At 48.7% G+C, this 23,203-nt stretch overlaps 2 protein-coding genes and 1 pseudogene across 2 annotated transcripts in view; 1 reads left to right on the forward strand and 2 right to left on the reverse strand.

The window, feature by feature from the left end:
- The window catches only part of ATP6V0D1 (ATPase H+ transporting V0 subunit d1), a 37,280-nt gene extending 29,755 nt beyond the window's left edge, over positions 1-7,525 (reverse strand). The window contains exon 1 of the mRNA XM_065925545.1: positions 7,294-7,525. Within this exon, the coding sequence (XP_065781617.1) occupies positions 7,294-7,423 (130 nt within the window). The 5' untranslated portion in view covers positions 7,424-7,525. The remainder of the gene's footprint in view (positions 1-7,293) is intronic.
- Positions 7,526-7,791: 266 nt separating this feature from the next.
- Positions 7,792-21,797, forward strand: LOC136161072 (coiled-coil domain-containing protein 166-like; annotated as a pseudogene).
- On the reverse strand, positions 8,337-9,086 carry AGRP (agouti related neuropeptide). The gene is made up of 3 exons (XM_065920529.1): positions 8,957-9,086; positions 8,707-8,798; positions 8,337-8,519 (listed from the first exon to the last, which is right to left on the reverse strand). Exons 1-3 carry the CDS (start codon positions 9,084-9,086, stop codon positions 8,337-8,339), a joined length of 405 nt encoding a protein of 134 aa, XP_065776601.1.
- Positions 21,798-23,203: the final 1,406 nt, after the last annotated feature.

The following is a 23,203-nucleotide window of genomic DNA, read 5'->3' on the forward strand; positions in this document are numbered from 1 at the left end:
ACTCTGTGCCTGGCCGTCAGTTTCCAGCCCCGCTCTTCTCTGTTCTCATCAAGGTCACCGACGACCTCTGAACAGCAAACCAAATGGAGAGCTGTCTGACTTTATTTCAATATCCAGGACACCTGTTGTCAGTCACCACCCCCTTCTTTCTCTCCTACCCACCTCTCAGAGGATGCCCTTGGCCTTTCTGGCAGGACCATCTTTTGCCCCATTCTTGCTTAAAGGAAGCTCTTCCTGGGGAAGGGTCTCACCATCTAGGGTGTCTACTGTTCTACTCGATTCCCTCTTGGGGTCAGTGGCCACACTTCTACCCTCATTCCCCAAGCTCACACCTGAGCAGCAAAAATAGCCTCCACCTCTTCACCCAAATGGCTCACAAATCCCTCAATCCCATCTTCTTCCTCTTTCTCCAAACTGTTCCTTCCACATTCCTCTGTCATTTCACCTGCCACCTACATAGGTGCCTAAGCCAGGGTGGAGACATCAGCCTTGACTCTTCATTGTTCCTCAGCCTCCTTATCCAACCCTCATATCCTATTAATTCCCTTCCCTATAAATTCCCCCACAATGCTCCCTGCCAACGTCTGAAGACATCTTCTCTGCCCTGGGTTACTTCTAAGACCCTGCAGACTGTTCTTCCCACCTCCAGTGTGGCCCCAACCCCTTGGAAACACACTTTTCAGACTGCAGGTACATTCCTCAGTACAAAGCAAGTAGTCTTACCCTCCCATCTCCTGCATTCAGGACAAAGCCCTTCCTGTGGTTTTTGCAGTTCTTCAAAGTTAATCTCTTGAGACTTCCCTGGTGGCTAGTGGCTAAGACTTTACACTTCCACTGCAGGGGGTGTGGGTTTAGTCCCTTGCCAGGAAACTAAGATCCCACATGCCACAAGGTACAGCCAAAAATTTTTAAAAAGCAGCAACAACAAAGATAAACTCTTTCCAGCCACATTCCTGGCCACATCACAATTAGTGCTGAATACCTAACTGTGCCACTAATAACTCATTAGTGCCACTCCTGGAGACACCATCTATGTTTGCATCTGCAGTTTGAAGTGACTAGTGACTGGCCAAGACCAGCCTGGAGTCTCACTTTCCTCTTCCTATATAAGACTGCCTCTTGTGAAATAATGTTGAAATGCAGAAGAAAATGCTGTAATAAACAGAAGGCAAGTGACTCAGGACAGAGAGGGATAAAGTGCACTGGAAGACAATCAACAAATCAAGCATGTGAGCTCTTCGACCATGATCCCTGAGCATCTAATTCATTGGCTGAGGAAAACTATCCTTGGGACCACCAAACTCACATGGAAGCTGAGAAAATCACAGAGCTCCTCCTCCTGAATGTTAATATATTTCTTTACAACAGGAAGGAGATGTGCTGAATGGTCCAAGGGTCAGGGAGAGCCCCCATTCCAAATTAGGAACTCACATCTGGTACCCATCAGCTGAGTTACAGCTGCATAATCCAGCAAGTCACATGTTTTTTCAGTATTTTCCAAGTTTCTGAGTAAGAGGAGAGCTAATTCATTGCAAAATCCTGGAAATAATGACCAACTCAGCAACAATGAGAAACCCCTGGACTCAGATTATGGTCCCTAAATATCTTTTTTCCTATAAAAAGAACCAGGTTGCCTAAGAGAAATGATGACTCTAGGTCTGGATCAAAAAATGTACAAGACAACATTACAATATACTGTCATCTTAGCAGTAAGGAAGATTACAGGCTTATGTCAAAAAACTTATACAATAGGCAGCATAATTGTATCAGCTCCCATTGGCCAAAAGACAATTTGAGCATCCATAAAGTTAAAAGACTGAAGCACAACAAATATATTAAAAGCCTAAGTGTGTTATGATACTAACCAAACAAAAAGAAGAGTAAACAAACCTCATTAGTCATCTTTGGAGGATGTTGGAAAACCAACTCATTATTTTGGAAGCTAGTAAATAAGGGAAAGAATCAAGTATTTATCTTGCCTCTCTGATACAGATGGTATTTCAGGGTAATCAAGTACTAGAGTGTTCAAAGTACTAGAACTTTCCAGCTTTAGAAGGAACTCTGCTAGCAACTGCAGAAGCAAACATAAAATTAAAATATCACCATTTTGCAACCCCTAATGAAATCACGGTTTTAGGCAATAAACATCAATGATTCCTTTGTCATAAAAAGGAGAAACAACTAAACAGAAACAACTCTCAATAGAAGCACGAACACTACCTATTAAATATTGCTTTTAACAAATAACCAGATTCTAATTAAGTTTCTTGATCTAACTACCAATTAACAAAGGACATGTTACAGCAGAGATAAAACGAGCAAAACTGAGATGAAGGAAAATCTATAGAGAGGTGGGAGGAGGGTTCAGGATGGGGAACACAGGTACACCCGTGACTGACTCATGGCAAAAACCACTACAATACTGTCAAGTAACTAGCCTCCAATTACATTAATTAAAAAAAGGAAAATCTATAAATTAATAGATTTTATAATAAAATATTAAAAATCTATAATTGACCCAGCTCCTTCAACAAATAGAAGGAAAAGTGAGAGAGAAAACCTATATACTAAAAGACTTGTGATAGCATCAATTGCTTGATTGATGGATCATAACTGGACTCCAAGTCAAACAAATTGCATTAAAAAAATCATTTGAGACAATCAGACAAATTTAAACCCTAAATGGATATTTGATGACACCCAAAACTAATGTTTCTTTTAAAGGAGGAATAATAGGGTTGTGGTTATGTTAACAAAAAAAGACATGATCTTTTTTAGAAACACCAAAATATTTATAGCTGAAATGATACACTGCCTGGGATTGACTTCAAAATAATTGGAGTGGGGTGATAAATGCAGCTATTACCGACACAAGATTGATAAAGGTAACAAGAACTGAACAACTTGTAATTAGGTGTCTATTACTTACAGGTTCATTATACTATTCCCTCCAATGTATATATGTTTAATGATTTCCATAATAAATGAAAGAGAATAAAAAGCACTTTTTAAAAGGAAAGGGGAGATTTTGGATGGCACAGCCAGACCTCACTCATACTTGTATTCCCAGCAGCCAGTCAAATTAATAGCAATGTTTTTAGGCTGAAGCCAAGGTCAAAGCTGAGAGTTCAAGCTCAGAACTATGTTAATACCTGGAACACCTACTTGGCTCTTTTATTTGGCCCAGAAGCTTGCACAGAGTAAGCCTTCAGGAAGTGAGTTTTTGAATGAACAAATGAAGACGCGAACATCAAAATAGTACTACACATATTCCTCACGATCTGAAATACGTTCAGTTAGTCACATCCAACCACCTTGAATTCAGCCAGCCTCTGCAGGTGGTGCCCCAAGCCACCACTCTCTCTGCCCCCACATCCAGTGCTGAGGGGCCAGGGGCTTCCTCTCCTGGGCTCACCCCAATTTTTAAAAAATTTTTCTTTTATTCATTGGCTGCAACAGGTCTTAGTTGAGGCATACAGGCTTCCATAGTTGTGCTGCGGGGGCTTAGCTGCTCCAAAGCACGTGGGATCTTAGTTCCCTGACCAGGGATTGAACCCATGTCCCCTGCACTGCAAGGCAGATTCTTAACCACTGGACTACCAGGGAAGTCCCTCACCCCAATTTTTTTAAACCAAGGGTCTGAATTCCCAGATTTGTGCTCTCATCCCCCAAACCGCACCAGCCAGGACTCCTTTTGGTCCCGCTGATGACCCAACTATTTCTCCCCAACATGCTGGTCTCTCTGCCTGAAATGCTCCCGCCCGGCGCACCCCACCTCACCCTCACCCCAGCTCTTGCTCAGCTGGCTCCTCATGGTTCACACTTCAGCTGGAAAATCCTTTTCTCAGCAAGGCCTTAACCAGTCTCTTTAAAGAGAGTTGACCTCTGATTCTCCATCACTTCTCCACTGACCTTTTCACAAGCATCACCCTTAATATTCCTTTGCTTTGCCATAGCAGTAATAGCAGTTAACACACTGACTATTTACCATGTGCCAAGTGTTTTACAGGGATTATCTTTTTTTTTTTTTTCCTAAACAGTTCTCTTTATTTATTTGGCCACACTGTGAGGTATGTGGAATCTTAGCTCCCCATCAGGGATCAAACCCATGCCCCCTGCATTGGAATGCAGAGTCTTAACCATTGGGCTGCCAGGGAAGTGCCTACAAGAATTATTTTGTTTAACCTTTACAATCGCTCCATTAGTAAATATATATGTATATATAATTTTATTTATTATTATTACCCTTTTGCAGCTGATGAAACTCAGGACAGAGCAGTTACACGGCCACAGAGCCATGAAGTAATAAACCCACATTTGTAACCACTCTGCTACACTGATTGCTTGTCTTTTCCTGGCCCCTTTTAGTCTCCACCCTCAGACTATAAGGGAACAAGAGAACATTATTCACAAAGTATCTCAAACCCTACTACAGTGCCTGGCATAAAACAGGTGCTCTGTAAGTATATGTGGAATGGATGAAAGCATTCAAAGTAATACTGCGGTTAAAAGGAAAAAAAAAAAAGTAACACTATGTAATTTCTCTTTCTCTATCTCTGACCAACCTCCTCTTCCCCACAAGTCCCTAGGCACAGGACCCAGCTTCCAAAAGGTATTAAGCACATGCAGAAATACTTAAGAGCTGGGAAGAGCTTCTGTGACCACCCAGCTCCATCCCTCAGTTCACCAAGAGGTAGGACTTTCTCCTACCTCTGAGAAGAAACAGGCAAGGTGGACAATGGAGGATACATGACCCTCAGAGGTCCGAAGAGACTGAGTTCTAGCAAAAGAGGTCAGTAGCAGATGCTCTGATGAAGTGGAATGCAGGAAGGAGGGCTAGGGTGTGGCGGAGGGTCAAGAAGTACCCGCCCTACCTCGCAGAACAAACACCCACTCACCACCCAATGCCCCAAGCCTTCTGGAAACTGTCCCATTTCTAAACATGTTCATTGGAAGCCTCCTCTCCTCAGGATACACCTACGGATCTCACCAGGGACCACTGGCTTCCTTGGTCTCTCCTTCCCACCTTCCTCCCCACTCTTTCCCTTTTCCCTGGAGAAAAGGAGGCAAAAGCATTCAGCAACAAAGGGCTGGAGGTCAGGCCTCTGATGTGACCTTCAGGCCTTCTTGTAGAGGACAAGAGGAGTTTCTGGGCACTTCTTCCTGCCTCTGGTTATCTCCAGCCCCTGAAATTCCTGAGCATATCCAGCAGAGTCCCAAGAATCTCAAACTCTATGTTAAGTGATTTCTAGGAAAGCAGCACAGATACCACAAGAGCTGCAACTGGATGGAGGGGGCCAAAATTCCAGCCTAGCATGGCCACAAAGGGGTTCTAAGATGGATTGGTACAGGGTCTGGGCCTTAAAGAGTAAGAATCACTGGGCTTCACCAGGATAAGAAAGAACAGAGGAAGTGGCTAACGCAAATAATACTGAAAGGAGCTAACATTTATCTATCTCAGTGCTTATTGCTGAGCTAAGTGTTTTACACATAACAACTTGTTATCTAAGGGTTTGGTGAGAAAGGCACTGTTAATGTGTCAGATGAAGGATCCAAGGCCTAGAGGTGTTGAATAACTTGGTTAAATTAGGTGATTGAGTAATTTGTGGGGCTGGGATTCAGTCAGATTTGAAAGTCCAAAGTCCATCACAAAATGTGCACCAAAAGTCAGGAGTGGCTTACATGAGGGAAAGGAACATGTGCGAAAGAGTGAGGGAATCCCTGAATGTCACACTAAAGGACTGGGTGGTGATCCACAAGGGGACCATGTGTGAGCAGTGCTGTAGGAAGAATGGCCTAATGTGTTTATGGAGGATGATAAAAGATCTTCTGGGAACTCTGTGCCCCCAGAAACTCTACAGGGGTGGGGCAGGAGGGCAGCAGCAGGAGAGAGGAAAGCCTAAAAAAGAAACAAATTTACCAAATGCCAGTTGGTAATCTATGCTGTCCACATTCAGATTTAAGCAAACAAAGATGTTCCTCCAGTCCCAGTCAGTCCATAAAATTCCCATTAAATACCACTGTGTCCCAAGCCCTGCCCTGTGCAGCCTCCCTGTTTCTCCTCTGTTTGCCACAGTGAGGACAATGAGGTTGCTGGCAAGTTCCTACAACCCAGCACAACCACTCTCATCAGGGAGGTGAAAGACATTTTTTGCACATTTACGTTAAAACCATAATGCCCACAATTGTATCTGAAATTCAGTAAGTTTTAAAATTTTAAAGGATTTATTTTCACATCACTGGCCTAGTTTGCAAGGTCCATAGTAACTGTTTTTTTTTTTTTAATTGAGCTCACTTTTAACCTCAGTAAATTTATGAGAAAATTTTCTCCTGAAGGTGAATCATCCGGCCATCTTCCCGCTCCAGCTACCAACCAGAAGGCTAGCAGTACCTCTGTTCAAGGCATATCACCTGGAGGTCAGGGATGGGAACTCACAGCCCAGCCACTGTGCCCTTCACTACCACCTAGGGGGCAGGGGTGGGAAGCGAGAGGAAGAAGAGAAGGCTGGATTCAGGGAAGTCGTTACTTCAATAAATCTGATGCTGTGCCTCAGGGAGTCAATCCCACTTTGGAGCTGTGCGTCCTGGGAAGGGAAACTCCGCTTCTCACCACTCCTGAGATAAGCAACCCTATCTCAACGCATCCTCATGGAGGGGGTGGGAATTATTGTCAGATACACGTGTATGAACTTCCAGATTTTCAGGGCTCTCCCAAACACTGCCTTCAGGAGACTGCTCAGTCAGTGGATCGGCGACGGAAGGAAACTCTAGCTAAGCTGGCCCAGCAATTCTCCCGAAAGGCTCACTCCGCAGGAAAACACAATGATCCCAAAGGCTTTGGTGTACGTGTTGGGAGGGAAAGGGGGACTTTTTTCCGATTAGCTTCCATAAGCGCTGCCAGGAGACAGCTCTCTCGCTACGTCAGGGGAAAGAGACTTGTATGAGCACATCTCGCAGCAACTAACCACTCCCAAGAGGCCCTCTCTTCCAAACTACACGTCGGGCAAAACGGGGGAAGAAGTGGCCCCAGCAGAGGCGAACCACTGCGGTTCTTAATTAAAGCTTCGTTTGCGTTTGGGCCTTCACTGAGCCGCAGCTTGAGGTACATTCCCTTCCGGCGCACCCATCAGTCCCCGGATTCCCAGCAGGCCTTTCAGGCCCAGATCCGGCTCCCCGACCTCTAAGGCCCTTCGAGCACCTCCAGATTCCCCTCCCGGACCTCAGAACCTTCAGGCCCGGCTCGATCTCCTTGCCTGCCTTTCGAGGCCCAGCAGCCCGGCCCCCGCGGCTCACCCTCGAGCGTCTCGCACTGCACCAGGTTGAGGTAGTCCGCCTGGCTGAGCACCCCAGCCTTCAGGCCGCGCACCAGTCCCTCCAAGTAGCCATTGTCCACGTTGAAGTAAAGCTCCGGGAAGAACGACATGGCTGCAGCGGGGCGGCTGGACCGGAGGGCCCAGACCGGCCGGCACGCAGCACAACTCTTAAGATCAGCTGACGCGGCGGCCGCAGCGGGCTGTCAAGTGCGTCAGGTGACGCGCAAGCGGCTCACGTGACCACGACGGGGCGGGGCTCCACTTCCGGAAGGTTTCGGCGCAGAACGCTTGCGCAGGTGTAGGCTGGGGTGGGGGGGGGGGGGGCGCGCTGCCCTCTGGCGCATGCGCGCTGAGGGGAGGGCGGGGGGGGGGGGCGGCCGTCCTGCTCCCTGGAGAGAGCGGGTTGGAATGTTCCAGGTCAGCCGGTTGGTGGCGCCCGTGAAGCGGGGATTCGATTGGGCCTTCACTCTAGATTTCCTGAGTCTGGTACACCCTGGTGCTGTGGCGGCCCCAGAAGTAAAGATGGGAATGGGCGGCCCTTCTTATGCTTGGAAATATTCCAAACTGTTGAGCCATCCTTCCCCTGAGAGGGACTGAGGTCGGGTGAGGGCCAGGCTTCGCTAGGGGTCACGCGTCGAGTTAGCCGCAAGCAGGCCCTGGAGCCTGAGGCTTGTTAGCATGCTGGGAGGTACAACCCCTCTGCCGCCCTGTGCCCCCTTCCCCGCATTTGTTATCAAAGATTCTCAAGAGCAGGAGCGCGTCCCTTCTTTGTTTCTCCCAGCGGCGCCTGGCGCTATAAGAGCTCGCATGTAAGTGACTCGTGATGGGATAACGCAGGCCCTGGAGTAAGGGTGTGTGTGTGTGTGTGTGTGTGGTGTCGTGGCTTAGGCTTAGAGGAAGCTTCGCCCCTGCTGTGACCTCCCCCGCCTCCTATGACGGTCACGTTCGAAATAACGCCACAACCCTGGGATTGGTCCCATCCTTTTATTGGTGCCCCCCAGCCCCGACCCGGACGTCGACCAGCTAGGTGCGGCTGCAGAGGTTCGTGGTGGTACCCAGCTTGCGACAGTAGCAGAAGGCATTGAAGAAACGGCAGTAGCAAGTGGCGCATGGGTCGCAGCAGGGTACTTGGTGTCCCAGACAGGATTCGTGCAGCCTTACGCAGCGACGTGGGGAGCGTGGCTTGCGTCCTTCCAGATCTAGCACCTGCAGGGTTTTGGGAACATGGGCCTCCAAAGGCGGGTTCAGGGACCTGCCCTGATCAAGTTAGGAGCGGAGTGGAGCTTGGGGAGGGTTGGTCTGCAGTGTTGCCCCAGGTGAGAGGGTCAAGTAGATAGAGGTTGACGCCCCCCATTTAAAGACTGTGGCCACACCCCTTGCCCTGAGCAGTTACCTCTGCTAAGGCCTTGGCCTCTGCCTCCTGCAGCAGCGCCTCTTCGGCCTGTTCCTCCGTTGTCCTCTTCAGCAATGGCTGCAGTCTTAGGCCTGAGACAGGTAATGTGAGGGCAGAAACCCTCCATGCACAAGACACCTGCCTCCCAGGTCTGGGCTTGGGGAAGGGGAAAGAGACTAATACAAGGCAGAACAATTTGTGACCAGAGGGTGTCCAGGCCCCACCCAGCCCCATCACTGCCCACACTGACCTTGGAGCTCTAGAAATAAGGCTTCGTCAGGCCTTCCGATGCCCTCCAGGGGAGCAGAGCCCATTTGGGCCCCCTGCATGGTGGGCATTGCCAGCAACAGGGCACAATTCAGCAATACTGCGGTCAGCATGGCCTGGCTGAGTGCGAAAACCCACAACTTAGCCCCTCTTCATCCCTGGAGCACCCTCTAGGTGCCCCATCCCAGACCCCTAGAGAGTAGAAGTCTCAGCCCAACCTGAGGACTTACCTCTGCTTGCTGGATCCTCGCCCCAGGAGTTGCTGACCATTCCGTGTCCCCGGCTTATATGGCAGGATCTAATGAAGGGCCCACACGTGACTGCTTCCTGCAGCCAGGGTATGAGGGGCCCTCCCCAGAAGGTGGGAGAACAATTCAGGCCTCTCTCACTGGAACCAGGACTCTACAAGAGGGGTGCCCATCTCCAATTTGGAGTGAGGGTTCCAGGAGCCCATCAAAATTTGGGAACAAGATAGGGTGCCCTGGGCCCCCAAATTTCTGCAGGAAAGGGACCTGGGGGATGGGTAGGCTGGAGTCATTAGCAGTAACAAGGCAGGCAGCCCTGAACGCTTAATTTAATTTGTGTCCCCGGAGATGGTCATTCAGACCCTACGCATGGCATGTTTCCTTTGCTTCCAGGAACTTGGGTCAAGAGCGCTGAAAGGGGGGTGATGGGCCAGTAGCCAATGCTGGGTGGGGTTGGGGTGCAGACCCAGACCCTAGGTTTTGGAGAGGAGTAAGGAGGGCAAAAGACCACTCAGCCAAAAGCAGGCCCTCTACCTCCCTCTCTGGATCTGTCTCTGCTCCCCCTTCCTCCAGGCTTCTCCAAGATCCCACCCCTGCTCCTATCCCCACACCATTTTCTGCCTGCGGTTCCTGGAAACCAAGGTGACCGAACAGACTGTTCCCTCCCCGGGTGGGCGAGCAGCTTCAAAGTAAAAAGCTTTCAGACCGCCTGCTTCATTAGTGCTAATGGCTGCTCCTTTCCGCCCTGTGTTGTCAGTCTTTTGCCCACGCCTGGTCGCATCAGCACGAGGCAAGTGTGAGGACTGCTCTTTCATAGAGATGGTGGGACACACAGGACTTCCTGCCCCAGCCTGCCCTCACTACCACCTCCCCAAAGGGCACTTTATCACACACTTGCCAGTTGGGGAAAGAGATTTAGACTGAATCAGCTTTCAGGACTCAATGTACAACCTGAACTGACCGAAGACAGCAGGATGAAGAGGCTGTTGGGACTTGCAGCCCAGGTTCACATGGGCTATTCTGACCAGGCGAGGCCTGAGGAAGTCCTTGAAAGTGGTTGGAAACCATAGGTTATCATCTGGAGCTCAGTGGCTGTCTTGGGTATGTGGACACAGGGTGTTGGTCGCAGGGACTGCCCAGGTCCCTGGTTAGGTCCGATGGGGAAGACAATCAAGAAAAACAACCATCAAAACATAGTGGAGGGACCGTAAGCTGGTGGTCCAGTGGTTACGACTCCATGCTCCCAGTGCAGGGGTCTTGGGTTTGATCCCTGGTCAGGGAACTAAGATACCACATGCCACACAGCATGAAAGTGAAAGTGAAGTGGCTCAGTCGTGTCCGACTCTTTCTCAGTCATGTCCAACTCTTTGCTTCCCCGTGGGCTGTAGCCTACCAGGTTCCTCTGTCCAGGGGGTTTTCCAGGCAAGAGAACTGGAGTGGGTTGCCATTTCCTTCTCCATGGGGTCTTCCCAACCCAGGGATTGAACCCAGGTCTTCCGCATTCCAGGCAGATGGTTTACCCTCTGAGCCCCCAGGGAAGCCATGCCACACAGCATGGTGCCCCCCCCAAAAAAATACAAAAGCAGAATGACCAGAGAAATATAAACTTTGGATATTTAAAGATATTAAAGAATAATTGTTAACTTTTTTACTTGTGATGATGATACTGTACTCATGATTTTTTAAAGCATTGTTCTTTTTTAAAGAAAAATAATGTATTTAATGATAAAATAATATGAAATATGAGGTTTGCTTCAAAATAATCTGAGGTGGGGGAATAGCAGGAGGTGATATAGATAAAACAAAATTGTTAGTGGAGTTGGTAATTGTTTAAGGTGGGTGATGAGTACATGGGCCTCATTATCCTGATACTACTACTTTTGTATATATTTGAAATTTTCCATAATAAACATTTGTTGATGCCCTTTCCCACCCCATCCTCCTCCTGCCCTCAGCTCAGTTTTACCCAGCCACGTTCCTAACACTGAATTGGCCCAAAGCATGATCTATGGGTTTCTTGTTACAGCTCTATATCTCTATTTATGTCTATGTGTATCTATGACTTGTGCATCAGTATTTAAAGTTAATATTCCATTGGCTTATCAAATTTTATAAGTTTTACAAGTAATCAGCCTTTGGCTTGATCTTTCAAATTTTGTTACAGTTAAGTTCCTGCCTTTCTATCATTTTCTATTTTCATAGTATTTGTTAATCCTTACATTTGTCTTCCTTCCTGACGAACAGCATTGCCTACACCTAGTAGTCTACAAAGGCTCCTTGGGAGCCCTTTCCATCCGCTGAGTACAAACACTGCATGAGTGATTTTTCAGGTCTGGAACTGGCCTGATGTTCCCAAGACAAGGCTTTTTGGCAGAAGGAGCTTCAGAAATGTGTGACATGTCCCGGATGGAGGATTTGGGAGACCTGGGGAGATACAGAGACTACTTCGTGAGGCTGGGGACAGACCCCAGGCATCGGGACCCTGGCTTCAAGGAGGAGGAAGGAGAGAATGTGAATGCTCTGTGCCAGATATCAAGTGTGGGGACAAAGAGGGTTGCTTGAACCCTGCGTGTCGCCTCTTTTTCCTTCAGCAATTTAGTCCTCACCCCAGGGGTGCTGTTCCTGCAATATCCTGCAGGGAGCAGCAGAGTACCCACTGGCACTCCCAATCTAGCTTTATCCTGATACCCAGATCCCCAACTGGAACGCTTCCCCCGCCCCCACCCCCCCCCCCCAACCCCATGGCTCATCTGTAGGGCTTCCCTCCCTCTCTGTTTCTGTCTCCCTCCCTCTCTGTCTGTCTGTCTCTCTCTCTCTATGTGTATATATATATATGTAATTTTTTGACTAAGTATAGTTGATATAATGTGTTAGTTTCTGGAGTACAGCAAAGTGGGTCAATTATACATACCTATCTTCTTTTTCATATTCTTCTCCATTATGGTTCATTACAGGATATTGACTGTAATTCCCTATGCTATACAATAGGACCTTGTTGTTTATCCATTCTATATATAATAGTTTGTATTTACTAGTCCCAAACTCACAATCTAACCCCTCCTGCCCCCCACTCAGCAACCACAAGTCTGTTCTCTATGTCTGGGAGTCTGCTCCTATTTTGTAGATGAGTTCATTTGTGTCATATTTTAGATTCCACATTTAAGTGATGTTCATATGGTATTGGTTTTTTCTCTTTCTGATTACTTCATTTAGTGTGATAATCTCTAGGTCTATCCATGTAGCTGCAAATGGCATTATTTTGTTCTTTCTAACGACTGAGTAATATTCCATTGTGTATATATACTACATCTTTATCTCATTTTTCAGTGGACATTTAGCTTGTTTCCATGTCTTCGTTATTGGGAGTAGTACTGGTATTGATGTAGGGGTGCATGTATCTTTTTGAATTATAGTTTTGTCTGGATATATGCCCAGGAATGGGATTGCTGGATCATATAGCAACTGTATTTTTAGTTTTTTGAGGAACTTCCATACTGTTACCCATAATGGTTGTATCAATTTACATTCCCACCAACAATGTAGGAAGATTCCCTTTTCTCCACCACCCTCTCCAGCATTTGCTGTTTGTAGACTTTTAAGATGACCATTCTGATCAATGTGAGGTGGTACCTCACAACAATTTTGATTTGCATTTCTCTTATAATAAGCAGCGTTGAGCATCTTTTCACGTGTGTATTGGCCATCTGTATGTCTTTGAAGAGATGTATATTTAGATATTCCAGGCTGGTGTCTCTTGAGCCCTCACCTGAGGGGCATCCCACTGTGATCAGGAGCCCCTCGGTGGGAGAGTCGTGTTTGTTGCATGAAAACCAGTGCTTGCCATTCTCCCATTCATTTGGGAGCTGTTTGAGTGTGTGCTTCAAGACCAGCACTGTGCCAAGGCGTCTAGACTTAAAGGCTAGGTCAGACACCGTGATGACCTGAAGCTCCTGATTCTGGGGTCAACCAAAATTCATGGGTTTGCCTATTGCCATGAAAGTGTAGGCTGAGGTCAAGCCAGGGAGAGTGGGGCATGATGCAGGGCCAGCTTTTGGATGGAACACCCTTTCCCCTGACTGTAAGAGGGCTCAGGCCCAGAGACACTCATTCCCCCTCAGACCTTGCTCTAACTCCCTCTTCCTCTCCCCACACAGGCCTCCCCTTCCATGCAGATGGTGGGGCCTTAATTGGAGGCCCACAGAACAGCTGAGCTGTGGATGGAGTACTCAGATGAAACTTCTGAAAAGGTCCAAGGAAGACAGATAGGACCAGCCAATATGACTCGTAGCATGTGACTTGCAATTTGGACACATGGGCCCCTCCAAGGTGGCAAAGGGCATTCTCAACTCCAGCTTCAGCCCCTTCTGAAGACATCTGCAAACCCCAGTATCCAAATCTTCAGACACCCAGAGAAGTAACCAGTCCCTCCTCCTCCCTACCAGGTCTTACTTTTCTGAGTACAATCATCAGTCTCTGGAGATGTTGCAGGACTCTGCCTTAGCCTCAGTAGAAGGTTATCCCTGCCCTCAGTATATCCCTGCCCTCAGTATATCCAAAGCAATACACCAGCCACCACACTCCCAAGAAATCCACCAAAGTGGTGGAGTTCCATTCCAAGTGATAAGAGGACCCCTGAGTACAGCAGAGTTTCTGGGGAGTGAAACTGAGTCCCCAGCAACCCTCCACAGAGGCATGGCACTATTGGACTAGGGAGGGGGCACTTGGGATGTCTCCTGAATTGTTTCTATTTCACCCCCGTAGAATGGAGCAACCTGACTCTGTAAGCATGTTCAGTGGCTCAGCTGCAGCCCTGGGAGCAAAGGTGATTGCGCAGCAGGAACCGCTGGACTGTCTGGAAATGATTTTCAACCTAGCAACTACTCTTTCTGCTAAAGACCCAGGGATCCGCCTACCTGCTCACCTCTGCCACTCATTTCCTTGCAGGTAAGAATAGAGGCTACAGGAAATCTGGACATAGGCAAAAAGATGCAGCCTAGGGTAATGGGCACAGAGGTATGACGGTTCCTGGCTTGACAGGTTCAAAGTGAGCCCAAGATCAGTTCAAGAAAGCAGAGAGAGCTGCAGCTGCTCCCAGAGTTCTCTGGACTCACTCCTTTCTGCAGTTACCCCTCCTCATCCCCTCTGCCTCTAGCTACAAAGAAGGTCTAGGAGGTGTAGGTATGGGAGCTGGGAGGGGATTGAGTCCTTTTGGGGAGCAGTCATCTGGGGGTGTTGGATGGAAAGGATAACCTTCCAGCTGAAACCAGACCCCCTGGGGCACATCTCACCCAGGCAGCAAGCCCTTGCCTGGTATGGGGGGAAGAGCTCATAGGGTGGCCCCCACCAGCAGCCCCACTGGTCACCACTTCCCAATTTTGCCTCTGTAGGCCCTGCATTAACTGTCTCCACAAAGTCCTGGGTAGGGGTCCTCCTCCCAGCTCTGGCCAAAGGCAGGTACTGTGTCAAGACCTGTCATAGAGGCAAGTTTTCCTCCTGGCCTCATCCGTTTACCTGCTAAGGTTTACCTAGTGTCCCGTAGCAAGACTCCCGTTCCGTGTACTCTCAGTGGGACATGGAACTGCCCAGGCGGCACTAGTGGTAAAGAACCTGTCTGCCAATGCAGGAGACAGAGGAGACACAGATTTGATCCCTGGGCTAGGAAGATCCCCTGGAGAAGGGCATGGCAACCCACTCCAGTATGCTTGCCTGGAGAATCCCATGGACAGAGGAACCTGGCAGGCTACAGTCCTTGAGGTCACAAAGAATGGGACACTACTGAAGTGACTTAGCATGCACGGAGAACATGGAACTAAACATTATCATCCCCGTTTTACAGATCAGAAAGCTTTAAGTGACTTAGCTTTGATTACTCAGCTAAAGAAGGGCTGGCCTGCTTTCCCTTCTTTCTCTCATGGCCCAGGGTATGTTTTAGAGCTGGAGAAAAGGCATGGTTATTCTGTGTGTGCACTCATGCCAGGGCAGGCTCAACCCTAAGGTGTCTCCCCACACACACCTCCTGCTTGTGGGAACTTTCACTCACCTATAGTGCTGCCAGGAGTGCACAGACGAAAGCAAGCCAGCCTTTCCAGTGGGCTAGGTTGGCTGCCAGAGCTGTGCTGAGTGTCCTTTACTCTCGATCACATTTCTAAGTAACTCAGGGATCAAAGGAGAAATCACAAAAGAAACTAGAAATGTTTCAAATTGAATGATAATTAAAAACAGTGTATCAAAACTTATGGGAATGGACTCCCCTGGCGATTCAGTAGCTAAGACTCCCTGCTCCCAAAGCAGGGGACCTGGGTTCGATCCCTGGTCAAAGAACTAGATCCCATATGCTGAAAATAAAGATCAAAGATCCTGCGTGCCACAACTAAGACCTGGCACAGCCAAATAAAGAAATATTTTTTAAAAATTTTCTAAACTTATGGGAAGCATCTAAAGCAACACATATTTAAGTAGATTTACTAGAAAAGAAGACTGGTTGAAAATTAATTACATAAGCTTCTTTAAGTGGGGGAAAGATATTTTCAATAAACAGTGTGGGAGCAAGTAACTGTTTTACCTGTACCTTTACCTGCCTTCACAAAAATTAATTTGAGATAGACCATCAACATAATTGTGAAGGTAAAACAAATAATGATTCTAGAAAAAACATAAAATATCTTCATAACCTTGGAGTAGGCAAAGATTTCTTAAACAGGACAGAGTACTAACCATCAAAAGCTAATAAATTAGATTTCATAAAAACTAAGAACGTCTGGTCATTAATTAAAAATAATTAAGAAAGTAAAATAATAAAACACAAACTGGGAAAAGAACATTACAATGAATGCATAGACTCAAAATATGACTCAAAGAATTCCATAGTCATTAAAGAAAAAGGACTTGAACCGACCCTTCACAATAGAGGATTTCCAAATGGCCGACAAGCATATGGAAAGGTGCTCAACATCACTAGAGAAATGTAATTCATAGAGAAATCTGAATTAAAACCACAATGAGGTACTGCTATATACTGACTAGACTGGCTAAAATTTAAAAGATTGACAGTACCAAGCATTGGTAAAGATATGAAATAACTAGAACTGGTAAGAGGTAAATAAGAAAACTGTCACATAGCACAGGGAATATAGCCAATATTTTATAATAACTTTAAATGGAGTCTAATCTATAAAAATATTGAATCACTACATTGTACACCTGAAACGAATACAACATTGTAAATCAACTATAATTTTTAAAAATCTACTATAAGCTACTCCCTACCTGTGGGAATATAAACTTCCTGAGACAAGTACTGATTTCTTGACAAATATGTTATTACTTTGAGTTTTCTGACCATGGAGGTAGCTACTGGGAAGGCTTAGTGGGCCATGCATGGGTACTAATTCTCCTGGCCAGTATTGCTTGTCTATGTTAAATACTACTATGTACATGTATATGTTTACAGGATACCGTTAGAATTCACTGTATGTACAACCTTTCCATTAATGCAGTTTGGTTAGTGGTGATCTTAATAACTTAATTCAAAAGGAATCAGCATAATCACTGTTTTTTGTGTATGTGTATGCACTTAGTGGTGTCCAACTCTTTGCGACCCCATGGACTGTAGCCCACCAGGCTGCTCTGTCCTTGGAACTTTCCAGGCAAGAATACTGGAGCGGGTTGCCATGCCCTCCTCCAGGGGATCTTCCCTAACCAGGGGTTGAACCTGCCTCTCTCGTGTCTCTTGCATTGGCAGGCAGATTCTTTACCACTGAACCACCTGGGAGGCCCCGATATCACTGTTGGGCAACCATAACTCCCAACATCAAACTTTCTCAATGTTCTATTTAAAAATCTCAGAGGGAGAGGATACTGAACACGCTTTTATTTAATCAGGATTGATGAAATTATACTTTTAATTAAGCTAAATTGGTAGTTTAAAATTCTATATTAAATTTGTTAACCATAAGCTATATTATGAAATAGAGTCAATATTTTGTTTCATATTTAATGGCATTTGTTTGACATAATAGGATTTAATATTTGTAAGTTCTCGTGTGAATTACTTTTCTGCCTGCACCCTTTAGAAAAAGTTGTGAAAGCCACAATATCAGTAATCTCTTCTCTGTAAGGTTCAGTTCAGTTCAGTCTCTCAGTTGTGTCTGACTCTTTGTGACCCCATGAACTGGAGCAAGCCAGGCATCCCTGTCCATCACCAACTCCCGAAGCCTACTCAAACTCATGTCCATCGAGTTGGTGATGCCATCCAACCATCTCATCCTCTGTCATTCCCTTCTCCTCCTGCCTTCAATTTTGCCCAGCATCAGGATCTTTTCCAAGGAGTCAGTTCTTCACATCAAGTGACCAAAGTATTGGAGCTTCAGCTTCTGCATCAGTCCTTCCAATGAACATTCAGGACTGATTTCCTTTAGAGTGGACTGGTTGGATCTCCTTGCAGTCCAAGGGACTCTCAAGAGTCTCCTCCAACACCACAGTTCAAAAGCATCAGTTCTTTGGCGCTTACCTTTCTTTATAGTCCAGCTCTCACATCCATCCATGACCACTGGAAAAACCATAGCTTGACTAGACAGACCTTTGTTGGCGAAGTAATGCCTCTGCTTTTAAATATGCTATCTAGGTTGGTCATAGCTTTTCTTCCAAGGAGCAAGTGTCTTTTAATTTCATGGCTGCAGTCACCATCTACAGTGATTTTGGAGCCCCCCAAAATTGTCTCTCACTTTATTTGGGGGGGCTCCTAAATCACTGCAGATGGTGATTGCAGCCATGAAATTAAAAGACACTTACTCCTTGGAAGGAAAGTTATGACCAACCTAGATAGCATATTAAAAAGCAGAGGCAGAGGGCGTGGGGACGCCCCGCTGTCGTCCGGCGCAGGGAAGTGCCGGCAGGGCCCGCTGCTGCCCGTTCAGTCTGCGTGGTAGCGGAGGTCCGCGTCGACTTCCTCGGCCTTTCACCCTTCCCCTCGTCCAGGCCTCCGTAGCCCAGGCGGCTGGCCCGTCCTGATGTAGTCGGCGCGCCCGGCGCGGCCCTGCTGAGGCTCGGCGAGGCGGCGAGCGTGGCTCGGGGTCACCATGCCTACCCGAGTGTGTTGCTGCTGTTCTGCTCTGCGTCCTCACTACAAACGCCTGGTGGACAACATATTCCCTGAAGATCCAAAAGATGGCCTTGTTAAAGCCAATATGGAGAAATGGACATTTTATGCTGTATCTGCTCCAGAGAAACTGGATCAAATTGGTTCTTACCTGGCAGAAAGGTTGAGCAGGGATGTTGTCAGACATCGTACTGGGTATGTTTTAATTGCTGTGGAGGCATTGGACCAACTTCTTATGGCCTGCCATTCTCAAAGCATCAAGCCTTTTGTAGAAAGCTTTCTTCATATGGTAGCAAAACTGCTGGAATCAGGGGAACCAAAGCTTCAAGTTCTCGGAACAAATTCTTTTGTCAAATTTGCAAATATTGAAGAAGACACACCATCGTATCACAGACGTTACGGTTTTTTTGTATCTCGCTTCAGTGCCATGTGTCACTCCTATCATAGTGATCCAGAAACACGAACAGAAATCCGAATTGCTGGAATCAGAAGTATTCAAGGTGTGGTTCGTAAAACAGTAAATGATGAACTTCGGGCTACCATTTGGGAGCCTCAGCATATGGATAAAATTGTTCCATCCCTGCTGTTCAACATGCAAAAGATAGAAGAGGTTGACAGGAGTCGCATAGGCCCTCCTCCTCCTCCTTCAGCAGCAGACAAAGAAGAGAATCCCGCTGTGCTGGCTGAAAACTGTTTCAGAGAACTGCTGGGCCGGGTGAGCTTTGGGAATATGAATAACGCTGTGAGACCAGTTTTTGCTCATTTGGATCATCACAAGCTATGGGATCCCAATGAGTTTGCAGTTCACTACTTTAAAATTATAATGTATTCCATTCAGGCTCAGTATTCTCACCATGTAATCCAGGAGATTCTCGGACACCTTGATGCTTGTAAAAAAAGGTTCTCCACGAGTTTGAGCAGGTATTATTCAGGTTCTATTAGAGGCTGTTGCCATTGCTGCTAAAGGTTCCATAGCTTCGTGACCCTGAGATGCACCAGAACATTCGGGCTTGCGGTCGGGGCAGGACCGGGCTGCGGGACCCATGGCGCCCAAGAAGAGCGGGCCGGGCGCCTGGCGCCCGGGGGCCGCGGCGGGAGAGGGCACCGAGCCGCCTTTGTCGGAAGGCAGCGAATACCTGCAGCGCGAGCACAAGCTGCTCTCCGAGGAACTGGACGCCTGTAAGCAGCGCGACGACCAAGTGAAGCAGAGTAACTTGATTATCAGCGAGGCGGCACGCCTGCGGGAGGAGAACCGAGAAGAGGAGAATCGCGTGGACCTGTCGCAGATCCACAGGCAGCGCAGAGCTGCCGTCGATTTATCGCGCGCGTGAGGACGGGCTGCGCGCGCAGCTGCTGGAGATGGAGGGGCGCAGATGGCGCAGCAGGTGCAGGAGCTGCAGGCCTGCACGGTCAGTGCGCGCGCGCCCGCGGGCAGGTCGGGCGGGGGCCGGGCGAGGTGGGTGCGCGCCACTGACCGGTGCTGACCCGTGCCCCGCCCGCAGGAGCTGCAACTGGAGCAGCTGGCCCGGATCCAGGCTCTGGAGTGCGAGCTGCTGCACCTGTGTGGGGAGCACACGCAGCTGCTCCACAACCTGAAGCGGAAGGACAACGCAGCATTTGAGCGCGAGGCGCGCACGCAGCGCGTGGAGCGGGAGGCGGCGCGCACGCTCTTGGAGCACACCCAGGCGATCAGAGTGGACAATGGTCGCCTGCGGCCGGAGTCGCTGCAGCTGCGCCTCCGGGCCCAGGTGCCGTGGAACACGCGGCGCCAGTTGCTGGAGCAGGCCGAGCAGCTGCGGCGCGAGCTTGAGGACACGCGGGACCTGCACGGCTGGCTGCGCCGAGGCCCCGCCACTTTGTGAACCGTCGCCGGCCTCTTCTGACCCCGAGTCTTTTCCCTCCAAGACCCCGTTGCGTGCTAGCGCGGTCCCATTTGTCCCAGACTCTCAGAACCCGTCTCAGGTCTTAAGTCGTGCAGATTCTTTGGCCCTGTCCCTGCCCTCGAAGGTCTCAGTTCCCAGGCTCCCGCCACTGGTCCTGTCCCATCATGGCTCCAGTTTCCCATCTCTGGCCCCTTCGAGGGCCAATTCACTAGTACCATCTAACCACCCATCGCACGCGGGCTCCAGGGTCCAGTCATTATCCGTGTCACGCCCAGGTTCCATGCTCCCATCCCTGACCCCATCCGGCCCAGGGTCCGAGGTCGCGTCCTTTACACCGTCCCGACCCCACTCTCAACTCTCCTCTCCCTCCTCACTGCATGGCGCCTCACAGAACACCATCCTCTCTGGGAAGCTCGTTCCCAGATCGGGCTGTTACTCTCTCCCAGTCGAAGCGGATGAGGGTTCTTCCGGGGATGAAGCCGCCTCCGGGAGAGCCTGAACCTACCTCGAGGAAGGCTAGTGAGGCCAGAAGGTGGCGGGGAAAAGGGCTGTCCAGGAGGCGGGTTTGGTGAATAAAGGCGTGACTCCCTCCTCCACTCTCCGCTCTGGCACTACCTGCTTCGCTGTCCAGCGTTTCCGGCCAGCGCAGGGGCCACTCATGATGGCTTCCAGTTTTCAACCTGCAAGGCTGGTCGTACTCTGCTTTGGGTGCTTGCCGGGACTCCACAGCTGGTTGCACTGGCAGGGGCAGAGAGAGACGACCACGCCACTGTCCTGCCCACAGGGCTGATAGTCTGGTGGCAGGCATGGATATCGGGGGCGTGGACAGGTAGTATGCGAGCAGGGAGGAGTCTGGCAGGCCGGGGAGGCGCTGGTGGAGAGTCTCAGGCCCTCGGGAGCCCTCAGAGGGGCTAAGCTTTGTTCTGGCACCAAAGGGAACCGTGGGAGTTTTTATGTTTAACCTACTGGGGTTTTTGTTTCTTGCCCTGTTGGGCGGCTTTTGGATTCTCAGTTCTCCAACCAGGGATTGAACATTGAACCTGGGCCCTGGCAGCGCAGAGTCCTAACTACTGGAGAATTCCGGGGATAATTTTTAACTTTGATTTCGCTGTCAGACCCAATGCGTGGAGGCCGGGTAGTACTGTGTCCATCACGTGTGGTTTGCATTCCATGAGGCTGTATCAGGGAGGTAAGTGTGGGATGTTTCGAAAGAACAGCATGTATATTATCTATGGTGAAACAGATCACTGTGAGGCTGTCACGGCTAACGCCATGGCAGGCAGCCTAGATTAGGAGTAGGCCTGGTTTCCCGGGGTAACATAATTATCAGGCTACCTGGAGCCAGCCAATCAACATATGCCTAGCCAGAAGAAAGGGAACATATAAGGGGAAAGCTAAAAGCCCCACGTAGGGCCAACAAAAATTACCTTGCAACTGTGTAACCAATCCGCTTACGCCAACTACCCACTGTGTAACCAATCCGATTGCGCCAACTACCTGCTGCTTGTTTTGACCTAATAGCCGAGAGAACTGGGGCTCAGGGCCTTTCGTCCTTACACACCTGGTGAGGGCGGGAGGCCCTGGCTCGAGTCACTAATAAATTCCCCTATTGCGAGTTGCATTGTTTCGAGCAGTCTTCTTTCCTGACCGGGGACTCGGACTACAGGCAGAACATTTGGGGGCTCGTCCGGGATCCCTTGACCGGGGAAGAATGCTCTTTGGAACAAAGGGGGAAAAAGACAGGTAATAGCACCGGTGCTCAGGCAGGTTTAGAAAAGACCAGAGTAAAGCCGAGGCCCCGCTGTGAAGCGGGAAGGTGTCTGGCGCAGAAAAAGTCCAGAGTAAAGCCGAGGCCCCGCTGTGAAGCGGGAAGGTGTCTGGCGCAGAAAAAGTCCAGAGTAAAGCCGAGGCCCCGCTGTGAAGCGGGAAGGTGTCTGGCACAGAAAAAGTCCAGAGTAAAGCCGAGGCCCTGCTGTGAAGCTGGAAGGTGTCTGGCGCAGAAAAAGTCCAGAGTAAATCCGGGGTCCTACTGTGAAGCAGGAAGGTGTCTGAGATTAGGGAAAGCTTTCCATGAGGGAACGGACTAGCCGTTCCGGCTGGCGTGAGGCCGAGGCCAGCGAGCACGCTGGGAGGCAGCCAGTTCTGCGGGAATGAGACCTCCTCTCCTAAGCCCGAATCTGGGGAACAGTGGACACCATACGGTAAGGTGACCCTTGTTCCAGAGGATCTGTGTCATCGGCCGATGTGTGTCTGTCTGTGTGTTTTTCTGTATAACTGCCGGCATTGTCTCCTGTCTTGTTGTTCTCTGGTGTGTCGTTGTCTACTTCTTCCTATAAAGCCTTGGAGCCTCATTTCTGTTTCTGGGAGTTTCAGTAAACAGGCTGACAGTTGTCGGGTCAACTGACGAGTCCCGGCCAGGGCTACTCCCTGGCGAATTCTAAAGGCTTCCCAACAGGTCCACCCCAGTAACGGGAACCCAAGAGGGTGAAACTCCTTTCTTTTTTCTTGTATTCTAAACCGAGAATCTGGCCAAATAGAAACCCATCTGTGTGGGCACGGGACAGGCACTTAAGAGCCGATAGGGTGCCTGCCACTAGAACACTCCCGTGAAAAGATAAGGGGGTCACGGAACAGGCTAGAAACCCTTAGGGTGCCCGCCCCCAGCAAAAAAACTTCCGTGCAATGACTAAGGCACTCAAATAGTTCCACGAAGCATACCACAAGCCCAACCTCCTGGCCGCCACCACTCCCGATAGAATTTATTGGTGGTAATTCTCAGTGACTTTCTTCTGACTCTCGCTATGAGGCAAAGAAAATCTACCTCACTCTCTCTCATGACTGATCATTTCTCGGAGGTCCGGGCTAGAGTGTATGATCTGTTGCTACTGGTTACAAAGAGTAAATTAATAACCTTTTGCTCTGTAGAGTGGCCCACCTTCCAAGCTGGATGGCCTCCAGAAGGAACTTTTCAACCTTCTATTATTCGGGCGGTGAAAAAAAAAGTT

Source organism: Muntiacus reevesi, chromosome 2 (genome assembly GCF_963930625.1).
Source record: "Muntiacus reevesi chromosome 2, mMunRee1.1, whole genome shotgun sequence".
NCBI lineage: Eukaryota > Metazoa > Chordata > Mammalia > Artiodactyla > Cervidae > Muntiacus > Muntiacus reevesi.

What these genes read in the sequence shown, in the direction of transcription:
- AGRP (XM_065920529.1), bottom strand. Translation starts at nt 9,086, where the DNA reads ATGCTGACCGCAGTATTGCTGAATTGTGCCCTGTTGCTGGCAATGCCC. An exon ending in CTTATTTCTAGAGCTCCAAG is followed by an intron (nt 8,799 to 8,956) that starts GTCAGTGTGGGC and finishes TACCTGTCTCAG; the next exon opens with GCCTAAGACTGCAGCCATTG. An exon ending in AGGCCAAGGCCTTAGCAGAG is followed by an intron (nt 8,520 to 8,706) that starts GTAACTGCTCAG and finishes AAAACCCTGCAG; the next exon opens with GTGCTAGATCTGGAAGGACG.